This window comes from Myodes glareolus, chromosome 14 (genome assembly GCF_982192425.1).
Source record: "Myodes glareolus chromosome 14, mMyoGla1.1, whole genome shotgun sequence".
NCBI classification, from domain to species: domain Eukaryota; kingdom Metazoa; phylum Chordata; class Mammalia; order Rodentia; family Cricetidae; genus Myodes; species Myodes glareolus.
In genome coordinates this window covers 70,208,613-70,225,352 of record NC_142039.1, presented here as the reverse complement: position 1 = coordinate 70,225,352, position 16,740 = coordinate 70,208,613, and the positions used below count along the sequence as shown (strand labels likewise).

At 51.2% G+C, this 16,740-nt stretch overlaps 1 protein-coding gene across 2 annotated transcripts in view; it reads right to left on the bottom strand.

Annotated features, from left to right (window-relative positions):
* The window catches only part of Cdhr2 (cadherin related family member 2), a 34,920-nt gene extending 20,872 nt beyond the window's left edge, over nt 1-14,048 (bottom strand). Inside the window, exons 1-7 of one of the 2 annotated variants that reach the window (XM_087896610.1) lie at nt 13,892-14,026; nt 6,653-6,811; nt 3,935-3,997; nt 3,606-3,677; nt 2,713-2,852; nt 2,537-2,590; nt 771-860 (exon numbers count right to left, since the gene is read on the bottom strand). In XM_087896610.1, coding sequence (XP_087752736.1) covers nt 771-860; nt 2,537-2,590; nt 2,713-2,852; nt 3,606-3,677; nt 3,935-3,986 — 408 coding nt within the window. In that variant the 5' untranslated portion in view covers nt 3,987-3,997; nt 6,653-6,811; nt 13,892-14,026. Of the gene's footprint in view, nt 1-770; nt 861-2,536; nt 2,591-2,712; nt 2,853-3,605; nt 3,678-3,934; nt 3,998-6,652; nt 6,812-13,891 lie in introns of both variants that reach the window. The other variant, XM_087896609.1, reaches the window with a different exon arrangement.
* Nucleotides 14,049-16,740: the final 2,692 nt, after the last annotated feature.

Here is a 16,740-nt window from a genome sequence, read left to right as displayed (position 1 = left end):
TCCCTCGCAGTTTGTGTTTGCCCACCTGTGCTCTAGACTGTGACACCTGGCGCATCACACCCAGGGGAGACCTGCTCACCAGGTAGGGTGAGGACCCAGAACAGCGCCCAGCGTGTGGGTGCTGGGTGGGGCCTGTCAGGCGGATCCTATGCCTGACCCCACTTCAAAGGTCTTCACAACCACGTAGTCTTGGAGACAACACTTTGTTAGTAAAGGCAGCCCTGGGGACCCTCCAGTGAAAACAGTTAAAGCGGGGGACGTCTGGCTGAGGAAAGGGCCACAGCACAGAGCAGCCGTTCCAGACCTCCAAACCTCTTCTAGGAGGAACCCTTGGCACAGAGCGGCTGAAAGTCAGGCCTGTGCCTGTGGAAACAGAAATGGCTGGTCTTCCTGTTGAAGCCACAGAGGTGGTGAGGTGCTAGCTTGGAGCCATGTAACATGAAGGGGCCTGCTTGTTGGGGTATCTCTCCCACCAATTCTCCCGCACCAGAGCCGGAGCTGCCCCTCCACACCTCAGGACGGAGGCAGCAATGGAAGTAGAGATGACAGAGAGAGGGTGACCATCTAACCAGCAGGCCCCTAGTTTTCCAGGACCATGAGAAAAATGACTCCCTCTATTTCCTTTTCTGACTGAAAGAATTCGAGATGCTTGCTTGTAAACTGTGGCCCTGTCACTCACAGCCTCACGCATGTCATTCACGGCCTCCCCAGACAGATGCTCCACTCCCAGACGCCCTCCCCATGCCCTGTCCCACAAAGACTGGGGATACCTCACTGATGCTGGTGGAGAATTCAGAACCCTGGAAAACAGGCACGTTATCATTTCTGTCTTCCACTATCACACGTAGCTCCCTAGTCACCTGCAGAGGAGAAAGCCCAGGTGAGGCCAGAACATGGGGTTTAAGATGCCAGAAGACTACTGGGGGACATCACACATTTGCCACCTTTCTCCCAGATGTACTCTCCTCCCCCATCCTCCCTCTCTCGCCTTCATGTAAGGACATGTGCACTAGAGTATATTTGTGTGTGTTCTAAATTAGTTGAATGTGAAGTTGCAGGCATTCGGTTTTTAAAATCTAAACTGTGCTTGCTCCATATGACTGCTGATGAGATGTCCATCACAAGACGCAGCCCTTGGCACTGAGCCAAACTGTGAACCGACAACAGCTCTCCTCTTTTTACTGTTCTTTGGACACAGCCTCACCTTGCCCAGGCTGGCCTTGGACACAGCCTCACCTGATGCGGGATTCACCTCTGTATGCTGTGAATATTTTTTTAAAGATTTATGTTCTGTCGGCGTGTATGCCTGCAGGCCAGAAGAGGGCACCAGATCTCATTACAGATGGGTGTGAGCCATCATGTGATTGCTGGGAATTAAACTCAGGACCTTTGGAAGAGCAGTCAATGCTCTTAACCTCTGAGCCATCTCTCCAGCCTTGAATATGTTTTATTACCATTGGTAAATAAAGAAACTGCATTGACCAATGGCTTAGGCATATTCCTAGCTAGCTCTTACATCTTAAATTAATCCATTTCTATTAACCTATGTATCTCCACAAGGCTGTGGCTTACCAGTAAGGTTCTGGTTTCTTTCTCCTTCAGCAGCTACATGGCATCTTCCTGCCTTCACCTTCTTTCTCCCTGCATTCAGGTTAGTTTTCCCACCTACCTATATTCTGCCCTGCCATAGGTCAAAGCAGCTTCTTTATTAGCCAATGGTAGTAAAACATATTCACAGCATGCAGAGGGAAATCCCACATCACTCACTTAGCCTAGGCTGGCCTTGGATACAGACTCACCTAGCCTAGGCTGGCCTTAGACATGCTATGTATCCAAAGATGGACTTGAACTCTGGATCCTCCTGCCTCCACCTCCCAAACACTAAGATTGCAGATATGCACCACCATGCCTAATGAAGAAGAAGAAGAAGAAGAAGAAGAAGAAGAAGAAGAAGAAGAAGAAGAAGAAGAAGAAGAAGAAGAAGAAGAAGAAGAAGAAGGGGGAAGGGGGAGGGGGAGGAAGAGAAGGGCTGGGGTGCCATTTGGTGAAAGAAAGAAAAAGAGGATATATAGAGATTTGGAAAGAAAATATGTCAGTCATTGAGTAGGCACAGTGACTTTAAGACAATAGACACAGAGGCTAGAGGGATATCTCAGTAGTTAAGACCACTGTTGCTCTTCTAGAGAACCAGGGTCAGTACCCAGCACCCTGGTGCTCCAGTTCCAGAGGATCCAATGCCCTCTTCTGACCTCTGCAGGCATCAGGCATGCACAGACTTATATGCAAACAAAGCATTCACACACATAGAATAAAAACAAAACATTTTTAAATCAGTATTTATATTTATATAAACCCACACTGTAATTTTGTAAATTGACAAAGTGAACACACAATTTTTAAAGTAATCAACACTGAAGTATTATTAACTGGGGTACTCCCTGCTTGCCTGAAACAGACACATGATCAGAAGTGGACCTTTAAGACCTTGTTTGTCCCACCCTCCAATCACCCCCTCCCATCTCTCCTTTCAACTCACTGGGAGGTTGTGATTGTCATTTACGGAGATGGTGATCTGGAAGGTACGGAGAGTCTAGGCAAGGAGAAGAGATCCCTGTCAGTGTGAGATCACAGCCGTGCTTCCAGGACTCTGGCTCTGAGGACCGCCCTGCCCACTCCCTCTCTCCAGGCTTCCCCCACCCCACCACTCTTCACCTCGAAGTCCAAAGGGCTGGCCAGTTTCACTTCCCCGGTGTTTGGGTTGACAGAGAAGAAATAGGCATAGGAGCCACTGATCCCATAGGTCAGAGTGTCCCCATCACTGTCAGTAGCCACCAACCAGAAGGCCACATTACCTGCAAATGAACAGGGCTGCCCTAGGTCCATGGCCACCTCTGTTAAGGTGGTCTGGTCCAGCTGCCCACAGGGCAGAGATGCAGGTGCAACTTGAAATCTGGGATTCTGATCCCGCCCCCAATCACCGTCCAGCCTCCCTTCCTGCCTCTGGTCACCGGGCTTTAGTGAGACCAGAAATGCTGTGCCGTGTTCTGTGGAAGGAACACTGCACATTTAATGGCTGCTTTCGAATTTTCTTCCTAAGGAAAGCAAAGAACTGTGTTTAATGACCGTCTCCATAAGAAGAGAGACACTCTCTAGTTAGGAGATGCAGAGATGTCGAGAGATGGTTCTGCTGCCTAAGGAAAACATGGGAGGCGAGCCAGTGGGTGGGACTCTTGTCTGAGCGCCTCTGTCCTCTACAACCTCGGAGTCAACCAATCACAGATGGGCTAGGACCCTCCTCAGAGGCCCAGATTGGTGGGTACTCAGGTCCCTCATGTAAGTGATGGAGCATTTGTGTCGAACCCAAGCCTGTCTCCCTGATTTCAATCCCCTCTGGATAACACCGGATATGGTGGCGGGGGTTGAGTTATAAAGTAAGGACAAGAACAAAGGCTACTACTCTTTTCCTCGAGTATTTTAGCCCGTGGGGGCCGACGCTGCAATGTGAAACTGAAGGTGTAGAGGGCTGACTGTCCATGTGATCACCGGGGGTTGTTCCTCAAACGTGGATGGGGAGCCTCAGTCCCAGCATAGGGACCATTACTCACCCACTGGTAAGTCCTCTGATAGAGGCGCTACCGTCATATTGTCCCCGAACCGTGGTGGCGAATTGGCTGTCACTGTAGGGACACACAGCAGGGGACGTCTGTACACCTGTACCCCACCACCAGCTGGTCCTCTGGATGTCCTCCCTTACCCTTACAGCCAACCTTCAGCCCAGCCCACCCACCTAGAACAGGACTCCTCTATAGCCCCCCCAGGGCCTGTCTGGGGTGGACCATTCAAGCTGGACGCTTACTGGTGAGGGCTGGCCCCCACAAGGTGCTGCTGGGGTCCCCAATTTAATACTGCTCTCGTAGGGGAGGAAGGCACTCACCAGACAGCATGAAGGCAGGAAACAGGGCACAGAGCGGCCACAGCCAGGCCATCTTGGAGGGACCTAAGAAAAAAGGTGTCAAGGAAAGGTGCCTGGGCATAGCCCGCCCTCCTGGTAAAGCCCGCTTGCCTAGGTCCAACCCTGAGCTATCAACGGCCTTCACTCTGAACGTACATTTCACCCCAGAATTCAGCACCCACTGAGTGCCGGGCACAGTTCTAAGTGCCTTGGGTATGTGGTGGCCTTGTTTCTGTAAGCACAGGGTAGCTGCTAAGTTAGAGGCGTGCTTCAGGCCACACAGCACACAGTGACAAGACTTGCTTTGAATGCAGGTCTTTTCACTCTGGAAGTCTCAGCTCTACCTCCCCTGACTCACACACAATGGCACCGTTCAGGATCAAGGGTTCAGAGGGCCGGGTGGGTAGAGAGAGGAGGAGGTAGGGGAGAAAAAGGCCAACTTGGCCATGAATCACATAGCTGATGTCTCTACCACACACTCGGGGAAACACCCTTCATATCTCGGCTCTAGAACGGTCACATCCAATTTGCTTCTCTTCCATTCCACTCCACTGTGTCATATAGGCCACTTTCTCCTCCCATGCTCTATGTCATCGGCCTCCTTTGATTCCCTCCAACTCAAATCCCCTCCCTGCTCTCAAGTAATTTCATCATACCTTGTGGCGGCTCCTGGTTACCAGAGTACAAATTCCATAACAGTGTCCAAGACTTCAGTAATCTCCCCAGGTTCATGGCTAACATCCCCACAAGCCACGCTGGCCTACCATCCCTCTCCAGGCTAACGCTGCTGCACCCCGCTCCAGCCCCTGCACACGAAGCTTCTGCTTTCCCAGTCACTCGCCTGCTGGCCTCGAGGGTCACTTTCTGTCCCCACACCTCAGTGCTTTCAGAAGGAACTGACTCCTCCTCCCATCCGTACTGAAAAGAGTGATTGAGCCCACCAATCCCAAGCTCCCTAAGGCTAACAAGGAACACTAGAAACTCGGCAGGGTAGTCAGCGCACCCCAGAGCCTGAGTACAGCCCCTCAGGCCCCGGTTCCCTTGGGGGAGAAGGTTCATTGGCCTCTACACTGCAGGACCAGCTCCCAATAAGCACAGAATAAATGGTAACGATTATTATTATGAAAGAAACTCATCTCTTGCCCCTTCACGATTGGTGTCACCACTCCTGGTCCCTTTCTTCCCCAAACTCTGCCATGGCACTCAGTATCCGCTCAACAGTCAAGTCTGGTCTCTACCTCTTTGTGGTCCACCAGTTCTGAAGCCCAGCACAAGCCTTCTATTTTGACTCAGATCCATCTTGCCTCCGTCTGGTGGTTTGCATAAGAACAGCCCCCATAGCCAGGTGGTGGTGGCATATACCTTTAATCCCAGCACCCAGGAGGCAGAGACAGGCAGATCTCTGTGAGTTCAAGGCCAGCCTGGTCTACAGAGTGAGTTCCCAGGACAGCCAGGGTTACACAGAGAAACCCTGTCTCCAAAACAAAATAAAACAAAAAGTAATTATAATAATAATAATAACCTCCATAGACTCAGCTATTTGAACGTTTAGTCACCAAAGAGTGGAACTATTTAAAAGGATTATAAAGATTAGGAGTAGGTGTAGCCTTGTTGGAGGAAGTGTGTCATTGGGAGTGAGCTTCAGGTTTACAAAAGTCCAAGCAGGCCCAGGGTCTTTCTTTTTCTGCCGACTGTGGATCAGGATGTAGAATTCTCCAGTACCACATCTGCCTGAGAGCCTCCATGCTCCCTACCATGATGATAATGGACTAAACCTCTGAAACTGTGAGCAAGCCCCCAGTTAAATGTTTTCCTTTATAAGATTTGCCATGGTTATGGCATCTCTTCACAGCAATAGAATGCTGACTAAGACACACAGTTTCCCCCAAACTGACAGAAGACACCGAAGTGTGAAGAAGTGGTGTCGGGGGCTGGGGTTCTGGCATCTTAAATGCCTGTTGACATCCTCTGAGTGCCTGGGACATGAACAGGGTCCCTACTTACTTCCTCAACAGGTACTGACTGCCATTGACAGCCACCAGATGCCAGTCCTATTACAGCCCTGGCAGTACACAGCGAACAGACAGGCGGGGGCTGGCCTTGCTCCGCTGAGGGCTGCCCAGATTTCTGCTCATCACCCGCCATGAAGGAAGACAGCGTGGGGGGCAGGGCAGGAGCGTAAGGAAGAGAAATTACTTTAGGTGGTGACAGATAAGCAGTTTTACTCATTTTTTGGCATTTCTCTCTGCAAGGAATAGAAACTGTATCTGCTTCCCTATCACCCTGGCTGACCTGGAACTTGGTCTATAGAGCAGGCTGGCTGTTAACTTGTAGCAATCCTCCTTCCTCTGCCTCTTGTGTACTGGCTGAATCGGGCATGCTGGCTCTGGCTTTTGATTTTCTGCAGTTATGATGTTCTGACATATTTGGGGTGTGAACGGCTGGAGGAGACTGAAGGTAACTCCAGAGACAGCAAACAAGGCCTCTAGGCACGCCTTCCAGTACAAACCGAAGAATTCAGAACCAGAGCCCCAAGCACCTGTCATGTCTCGCTCTCACACCAAATCCAGGGTCACATAATAAACAGCTAGGCGGTTATCCCTACATCCCAGAGTGCCCAGAGGTCACCCGCACACCCAGTCCTGACTGGCTGCACGCTGCCAAGCCTCCCTCCCTCCCTCCCTCTGCCTTCTGGCCCACCTGGGCTTCCTTCCGTGGCACTATGGCGAGCTCCTCCTTCTTGGAACAATGAGTGACCACATTTGCTTTCAGTGCGTCATCCCTCAGTCACCTCTTTATTGAGCTGTTAACATCCTGCGCTGCATACTTTTATGTCAGTCTGACGCGGGCTACAGTCATCTGAGAGGAGAGAACCTCCACTGAGAAAGTGCTTCCATAAGATTGGCCTGTAGGGGACCTCTGTGAGTTCGAGGCCAGCCTGGTCTACAAGAGCTAGTTCCGGGACAGCGACAGAGAAACCCTGTCTGGGGGGGAAGGGGGAGATTGAACTGTAAGGCATTTTCTTATTTTCTTAATTAGTGATTGATAGGGGAGGGCCCAGCCCATTGTGGGTGGTGTCATCCTTAAACTGGTGACCCTGGGTTCTATAAGAAAACAGGCTGAGCAAGCCATGATAAGCAAGCCATTAAGCTGCACTCCTCCAGGGCCTCCTGCCATTGAGTTCCTGTTCTGACTTCCTTCAATGATGAACAATGATTTGGAAGCATAAGCCAAATAAAATAAAAACCTTTCCTCCCCAACTTGATTTTGGTCATGGTGTTTCATCACGGCAACAGTAACCCTGACTCAGACACATCCCATGAGAACAATGACATCACCAGACAAGAGTGAGATCATCAGAACATGGCGCCAGAGATGCCTTCTGCTAAGGCTGCGAGACTGGCAGACACCCCTTCTTGTCTTTGGAGCCAGGAACAAGCAGCTGTGCTGGAAGGGAGCCTGAGAGAGCTCTGAGTGGTGTGTGAGGGAGGGGAGCAAGCCTCCAATGGCACTCCTGTGGTCACAGAGAGGGGAACGGCTACTCAGAGCTCTTGTCTGATAGTCAACACTCGGCGGCCAGAAGCACAAGGAAACCATACTGAAACAAGGCCCATGCCTGGGGATGCAAACCCACTGCCCAGACTCAAGTTTGCTAAGCAGGATGATAGTGGTTGGGGTTTTGTCATTAGTTGTCCTTTGTTTTGATAGCCTCTGTCTCTGGAGTTCTGGCTGGTTTGAAACTCTTTCTGTAGACCAGGCTAGCCTTGAACTCAGATCTACCCGCCCTTGCCTCCGAATTGCTGGGATCAAAGGTTGTTTCTTTGATGTGAGGGTTTTTTATTTGTTTGTTTTGGGTTTTGTTGTTGCTGTTGAGACAGAGTCTCTACACAGCTCTGGCTGTCCTGGAACTCTCTATGTAGACTATAATGGTCTCAAACTTACAGAGATCCATCTGCCTCTAACCTCCCAAGTTCTGGGATTAAAGGTGTGTGTGTGTGTGTGTGTGTTTAATGCGAGTCTCACCATGCTTCCCAGGCTGGGACTCAAAGTCCTGAACTTGAGTGATCCTCCAGCCTCAGCCTCCCAAGTGCTGGGATTACAGGCATGTTTCATAACACGTGGCCTTACTATTGCTCTTTCCAGTAATCTCTGTGGTGGTGAGTCTTGCAGCCATAGATAACCAGAATGGGAAGGGAAAATCCCAAGAAAGTGAAGAGTCAGCAGAGATCTGAGGGGTCAGAGAGGCCTGTGTGAAGAATGGAAGAACCTTCTGCTTCGTGGGATGGCCCTACATTGGGTGGCCACTCCTCTGCCACCCTGGAACCCCGCTGCAAAGGCAGCAGGAATACTGGAAGCTAAAGAGCTGTTGGCTCATGTCACCTTATCAAGCCGGTGACACTTGAAACAGAGTAGGGGTTGGAATGGAGTGCACCCCAAGAGGAAGACTCGAACTCCAGCAAGACTGAAAGTCCAGAGTTCCCTGAAAACAGAGGCACGGAGCGGTCTGAGAGAAGGAACATTTTGAGAGCGACAACCGCACTTCCAGACTCCACTGTGCCAGTCTTGTGGTCAGGTGCTGCTCCACCCTCTGCCCCAGGGAAGGTGGTCCACTTCCACTGAAGCTGATCAGACAAGCTAGACCTGGGGCACTACAGAGGAGGGGGACCCATAGTGAAGAGGTGGGACAGGAAAGATTACACCTTTCACGATGATGAAGTGACATTTCCACCAACAACCAGAAACTGACAGCTGAGAACATGGCGGGGACATGCGTCAGCTCAGTGACCGAGCTCGGCTCGCTCATGTGAGGCACTGGGTTTCATCTCCAGCACAGCAAAGAAAATAATAATGTAAATTTTTAAATGGCCTACCTAAATGAAAAAAAAAAAACACAAAAAATGAACACTAAAACGCATGCAAGAGGATCTCCATAGGGTCACCTCGTAGTGTGGCCTCTAGGTGACAGGTGTCACCCACAACCCAAAGCCACCAACCAGAGTTACCTAGATTCAGCCATAGTCACAGTGGTAGAGAAGTGGTCAAGCACAATAAAACATAGCTTCCCTGTCCTCCAGACTCCACAGCCACACACAGAACTGCAAACTCAAGCCAACAAGGGTATGGACCACTAACTCTGAAGACACATAAAACACAAGAGACCCAGGAAAATGATAGTAATGGGCACTCCCACAGAGATACAAGAGGCTCTGTGAAGACCAACATCCAAGAAAGAAATGTCTCAAAATCCGGGGCTCACTTCTGGCATTTAGGACGTCGAAACTTTACCGCACGGGCCTGCTCCCACAGAGAATTACCCAGCCCCAGTTCTACAGTGCTGGAGTCATGAGCCCCTGAGGCTGCCAAGCTGTGAGCAAGAGGTGCACTCAGTCCCATTACAACACACAACATCCTAGATGAAGCCCCAAATACCATGAGCAGAGCTGAATTCTTGCTATACCTAATCTAAACTCCTACAGAATCATGGACATTAATAATAATAATAGATTGTTGTTTAAACCACTGTGCTCTGGAATGCTTTACTATAGTAGTGAGTGGCCAGAACACTATTTCTGCAAAATGCTGAAAATAAGTGATTTTCAAACTAGAATTCTATCTGTACCCACGAAAATTATTGGTCACACAATCTTAGACTGAGCCCAGATTTTTACCTCTCGGGAATCAAGTATAGGAGTCAGTCAGGGTCAGGAAACAGGGTGCTGGCCAAAAGTGGGGAGGTAGCTGGTCATCAGTGCACCCTGAAGACTAGGGGCTCCCACATCCTTTGGGAGGGAGTGTTGCACCTCTGGCAGAGGGAAAGAATGGGCTGGCTTGTAATGCTAAGGAAACCAAGCCAACAAGACCAGTGAAGGTGGGAGTGGAAGTCAGTCCTGGTGGGTGACTTGCTGCTCCCCAACGAGCCCGTGCTCTGCCCGGCTCTGCTCTGGGGCTGGTGTGATGCCAGTCCACGTGCCCGCAGCTCTCGGGTGCTCTACAGATTTGGGTGCCTTCCTTTTGTGCCGGAGCTTGCACCGTCACCTTGCCTTTGCACTCTCGTTGAAGTCACCATGGAGCTTGCTCTTGCTCCGGGACTCTATCCCCCATGCTCTGAGATTGAATGTAGAGACCAGAGCATAGCGACCAGGGCAGGGTCAAGGCTTGCTACAGATGAAGGCAAGGTCTGGGCTTAGGGCAATGGTTCGGGGTGGAGACGGCAGTGAGTGGATGGAAGCAGGGTCTAGGTGGAACGGATGGAGGTGGTGGTGTGAACAAGGAGGTGGTGATGGCAGGTGGATAAGAGTGGCGGGCAGCAGGGGGTGAGGCATGTGCCCTGTGAAGAAGGGCCTGGTGCTTTCTTGCTGGCTGGGCACGTGAAGACCTGACATCTCCATGGGGTTATCATCACCTTGAGCCTAGCTCCTCTGTCTTTTCTTCAATCCTTTTCCTTCTGTTGGGAGTAAAGAAACAGTCATAGGCTGATGAGTCGCCGATGCATGCGTGCACAGTTCATCTGGGCCACAAAGGTCATCTCAGCCAGTCTCCCAAGAAGGAAGTTTCTCCACCCAGCTCAGCACAGGGAAGGGAGCTGGCGGTGAAGGGCAGTGCTGGGCTGGCCCTTTGCACCTGCTATCTTGTCCTTAGCAAAGAAGTTTGGAAGGAACCCACCACCATCCATACTAGGACCCAATCCAGTGGGGGTAGGGAGTGTGTGCCCTTAACTCCAGCTACTTGAAGGGCGAGGCATGAGGGTTGAGAGTCCAAAGTTAGCCATGGGAGGGCTGCACCTCAAAACAACGTTTAAATGTTTGGAGCCACACATCAGTGGCATGTGCAGGGCCCGGGGTTCCAAGCTCAGCAGGGGACAAATCTTTGTGCTCTCTTTTCAGGGCTTCGAGTGTCCCCTCTTCCTCCTCCTCTTCTTTCTTCTTCCTCCTCCCCCTGTCCTGTTCTGACGTACCACATTTTCCCCTAGGCTCCACAGTACCCCCAGAGAGGTGAGGCTGAGGAAAAGAAACCATACTGGAACCTTCCTTCCTTCTCCATGGCCACCAAGGTCCACTCACAGCCCCACTCCTGGTCACTGTTTATCCAAGTTGCTCCCCTTTCCCCCCAACCCATTCCCATAGTGTAACTCAAATGATAGGGACCCACATCTGCACACTCGCATGCAATCTCCCCTGCCTGGTCACTAGCTCCCGGAAGGGAGTGACGGCTCAGACACGCCTCTTTGCCCCTTGGAGACCTTAAACCTCTAGGGAAACTTGATCTCCGGCCCAGCAATCCACAGCAGTCAGAGGCCATGCCCAGAGCCCCTTTAGGTCGTGCTCCCCATATTGCCTGAGTTGACCCTAGGTCTCATGGTCTTATCCCTATCTTTGTCACTATGACTTTTCACAACCACAGTCATTGATTATAATGAGGCCAAAGTTCTGCAGTTTGCAGCATCCTCTCCTGGATTCTGTCACTTAAGAAAGATGTGTCATGAGATCAGTACCAAGTACCAAGTATCAGATGACCTGCATCACCTCGATGGACGTAGTCACTCCCAAGACCCGCCTGTCCAAGGCTCATACTGGCTATAGGACACCCTTCCTACTCTTGGCAAGCCAAGTCCTTAGAGGACCTGGGTCTCTTCCACAAGTGGCTCTCTTCCCCTCTTATGATGTTCTGTCCACAGTCCACACCCTGCATGCTCACTCTAGATTTGCATGTGTCTCCTCTGCCCCCAAAGGCCTTCTGGTGTCCCTCACCACTGCAAGTTCTGTCTACCCTTCAAGGCTCAGGTCACAAATGGAGCCTCTGAGCCCCAGTCAGGGGACATTTGTTCCAGGACAGAAGGGAGAAGAAAGTGAAGGGAGGGGAGGTGCCTGCGGACTGGGACTAGGGAACCCCCCCACACTTTTCTCCTGTGGAAAACCACAAGTCAAACTTGGGTGTGAAGTGAGACCCCTTTGGTGTCACTAGGCACCTGATACAGTCTGCTTCTCTAGATGGGAGGCTGGCCTGGAACACAGCCAGTAACCCATTACTCAGGAGGCAGGAGGTTCTCCAGTTCTACGCTAGCCTGAGCTACAAAGAACGAAACTGTAAAAGAGAAAATCAGGGAGGGAGAAGCAGAAGGGGATGATGGGGATAGGGAGAGGAAGAAAGAACAGATCTAGACCTCAGAAATCCCAGGTCCTTGCTCCCAAACTCAGTCCCACTCACTTGGGGCTGAGCAGGAGGCTCTCTACCACAGCAGGGTAGCTCTGCGGGACAAACACTTCAAAGGAGCCAGTGGGGAAGCTTGCTCACTCCCATCACGAAGATGTGGGGTGAGACGTGGCCCAAATACCCTGATCTAATTATTATGAATTAATATGGATGTACAAATGCTATGCTGTTCTTCATCCATCTATTCAATTCGTTTGCCAGTGAAAAATATACAACTATCCAGGCTGTAAAGTGTCTGACAGACGATCAGGAGCATTAGGGGCTCCTGGTCACCCTATGACCCCCAGAGCCAGGCTGTCCTCTGCTGGGCCTGACCCAGCATGGCTCCTTCCTCTCAGCTCACAGGGCGCTTTGGCCACACCTCACACGACTCCAGGAAACCAAATGCCTCTAAAATTCCATCCAGTGGGAGTGAGGACCTCATACCTACCGAGGACTTCTGGGAGGGCTACAGGGGAATGAACCCCCTCCCCTGCTAAAAGCCCAGCCATGGTTTCCCTACCCTACAGCTTCCCGACTCCTCCTCATCCCCAGCGCAGCTCCCTAAGCCCTTTCACTTCCGCTTTCTCTCACTCCTTCCCACCGCTGCTCCCCAGGAAACAGCTATTGTTGAGTTATTGTTCATGACCCTAAAAAGAAATGACAGTTCAGAGGGACAGCCAAGAACAAAGGAAAGAGGGTTAAATCCCAGCTGCAGGCAAGGCTGGACCCAGGCGCCCCTCCGCTGACCCCAGGCAAATGGTCCAGCTGCAAAGATAGGGACCCAAGGATATTCTAACTTCCGTTCCCCAGGGATACCAGGCTTTCTGTAGCCAGAGGCAATGCCACCCCCCCCCCCCCGCTTCTTCTGGAAGACAGGAACAGATCAAGTCCCAGGTCTGAATCCAACATTTCGTATACTGTCCAGCACCAGGCAAGCCTCCCTCTCCCTCAGCTTTGGTTCCCCTGCTGAGGAACAAGGTGAGGGTCAGGCTATGGCCTATGCTGATCAGGAGAACATCAGTGTTCTCTGAAATTCTGCTTCAAGTCAGCCAGCAGGTAAGTCCTGTCTGAACAAGGGCTGTCCTGGCTGGGTCTCTACCCTGTAACCAGGACAAGGACTGAGCTAGGGTTGGGGATAGCATGGTCAGTACTTCCAGAGGTGACCCAGCACTCGACACCTGAGTCTGTGAGGGACAGCCTCCATACCGCTGCCCTGTCTGCTTTATGAGCCCTTCAGGGGCTACTAGTAGTACCACGCCCACTCTACAGATACAGAAACTGAGGCCCCAAAGCAGTCAGCAGCCCACTCAGAGTATGAATGGAACTGAGAGAAGATCTGGGCCCAGCAGAATGAAGGCTGGCTCTCCAGGCCGTGAGCCAGACTCAGCCCTCTTCCTCCCTCCTTCTGGCTAGCAGATGAGGTGGCTAATTCCCTTCCTAGGGGGATCCTCTCCCTCCGTCTTGAAGGATCCCTTTGGCTGCTCCAAATACCCCCAGTTACTTGGGAAGGCAGAACCGAGGGTTGCCACAGCCTGAAGAGGAGGTCTCAGCCCTACACTCTAGAAGAAACAGGCTGCGCAGGTGACCTCACCGATTCAAGCCCAGTTCTGCCCAACCCAGTAAAGTGGCTAGAGCCACAGCTAACTCTGCCCGCTGGTGTTCCCCCGCCCTCCCCCTGTACCAGATGGCCAGCGAATGATTCTGAAGCATCCAAGGCTTGCCTCAATCCCAAGGACCCCAGCTTACCCTTAGCTATGAGTCCCCGAAGCAGCTGAGCTGGATGGCCCCTACCTGTGCCCTGGAAGGGGCACACAGGCAGTGATGTGCACCAGTCACAGGTGGGCACCGTCTGGAGGCAGCAGCCACACAGCTGCAGACTTTGGCACCATCTCCACCTCCTCTGAGCAATTATTAACCATGCAGAGACCACACCTCTCAGAAGGCACTGGCTACAGCTGGAGCAGGCAAGGCCACAGGGCTGCAGTACTGAAGGGACAGGCAGGCCAACTGCTGGAGAAGGGGACAGGCAGGTGCCCAGTCTAGGGTCCTGCTACAAGCTGGAGATAGAGATGGTGATAGCTGAAGGGCCACTGGGACCTCCTGTCCTCTCCCAGCTGCTCTTCAGTGGCGGGAACCTGTGGAGAAGGTAGAGGGGAGAGATGGGGGGGTGGTGAGGAACTTGTAATGATTCAACTGAGCCTCCAGGCCAACCCCTGAGGCTGGCATGAAGGGAGCACCCTGCGGCTTGAACAAGGCCCTCCCAGCCTGATTTCTGTCCCCGCTAAAAAGGCCCTCATAGGGCAGGGTCAACACTGGGTGTAGTGGCTTATGCTCTTAATCCCAGCACTTAGAACACAGAGGCAGGTAGATCCCTCTGAGTTACAGGCCAGGCTGGTCTATATAACAAGTTCCAGACCAAATATAGTAAGATATCATCTCAAAGAAACAAAAACAAAGAAAAGAAAATTGAAGGACAATATCAGGGGCTCCACCCACTCACAATGGTGGCCTCTGATAGGGGAACAGGTCCCCAAATTCATTTCATCCTACCGCACAGCAGAAAGAGGCCTGCACCCCAGATCCCCAGCCTGCGTACCTCTTCCTAGCTGAGTGGCCTGGGGAAGCTCTGCTCCCTCTGGATCCTGCTGTGTCTGCTTTGAGAGTCCGGTCTGTGAGTGCCACGCTTCAGAGAGCACCAAATCCACCAAAGGCTCATGGTTCTTCAAAGTCCTGGTGAAGGCTGTCCTCATGTCTCTGGGGAGGAGCTAGAATCTGCCTTTATTGAGCACTACTGTGTGTTTTACATGTGTCTCATAGATGCTGGATGCCATAAGAATTAAGGACCGTGACTGGGCATGATGGTGTGTGCCTTTAATCCCAGCAGTTGGGAGGCAGAGGCAGGAGAGTCTCAGTGAGCTTGTGGCCAGCCTGGTCTACTAAGTGAGCTCCAGGACATCCAGAGAAACCCTGCCTTGAAAAAACAGACAAAAACAAAAACAAAACAACTAACAACAACAAAAAAAGAATTAAGGACCATGCTTGTGGTGTCCATCCCCAGAGGGAGCCTGAAGCCATACCTGCTTCCCTTGACTGCTGGTGGCTGAGGGGAGCCCCCTGAGTCACAGGACAGAAAGTGCTGCCCTGTCCCTCCTCATTACGCCCCTTGTGCATCCTCCTCTATGCTTCTCCCTGCCCATGAAGCATCCTCATCTCCCAGTCACGGCTGCCAATGTCCAAAGAGCCCAAGAGCCCTTGCCCAGGCAATGGTCTTCTAGTTTCCTTTAGGAAACACACATGGCTCCTCCATTCCATGTTGGGCTTGTGGTTGAGGTCTAGGCAATCAGACTTAGGACCACAGCAAATGGACAAGGTTTGCTTATAAGAATCAATGAGAAGCCTGGCATGGTGGCCTGTGTTTATAATCCCAGGCACAGAGGAGGGGCAGGCCAGAAGATGATGAGTTCAAGGCCAGTCTGGGTTATAGTGTCAGAAAGAAAGAAAGAGAAAGAGAGAGAGGGAGGGAGAGAGAGAGAGGAGGGAGGGAATGGGGGAGGGAGAGAGGGAGGGAGGAAAAGAGGGAAGGAGGGAGGAAGGGAGGGAGGGAGAGAGAAAAGAAAAGAAAAACAAGTTGGGTGGTGGTGGCACACACCTTTAATCCCGGCACTCAGGAGGCAGAGGCAGATGGATCTCTGTGAGTTCGAGGCCAGCCTGGTCTACAAGAGCTAGTTCCAGGACAGGCCCCAAAGCTACAGAGAAACCCTGTCTCAAAACAAACAAACAAACAAACAAAAAACCCAAAAAAAAAAACACCCCTAATGATTGGTCTCAAACAAAAAGCTTTGTTTGGCGTGGTGGAAAGGATAGGTGGTCCCTCCCCCCTTGCAAGTTTGGAGTCTGGACTGTAAGACAGTGACTAGGACACCACACAGCTGTTTTAATGTCACCAGAGCAAGTAACAGAGATAACCCAAGACAAAGAAAAGCAGGGCTGAGAAACAAAAGCACAGGCATGGTGGCCAAAGCCTTTAATCCCATTGCTCCAGAGACAGAGAACAAACAAACAGAAAGGAAATAGAAACAATATATTCTTCGTGACAGACTCTTTCTTGAGAACTGAAAGGAAATAGAAACAATGTATTCTTCGTGACAGACTCTTTCTTGAGAACTGAAAGGAAATAGAAACAATGTATTCTTCGTGACAGACTCTTTCTTGAGAACTGAAAGGAAATAGAAACAATGTATTCTTCGGGACTTCGTGTTAGCCCTGGAGACAGTCACGCCCCAAATCATCCACTATAGGGTTCTTCACCTAAACCAACGCATTGACTTTTTTCTTTGCTTTTGTTGATTTCATTCCTGCCCTGATTATATTCCCCTTAGATGTTAGACGTCCTCTGTTCTTCCAACACTCCGCCAGATGCAAGGGAAGGGTTAAGAGGCCAGAACTTGACTGCGGCTATCCTCTGGGAGAACTCCTCCTCCTGGGGACCTTAGCCCCGCCTACATGAAACTGGGAGAGAAATTACCCTGCCTGCTTTATAGGACGCTTTTGTTGTTGCTGTTGTTTGTTTGGGCTTTTTTTGAGGCAGGGGTTCT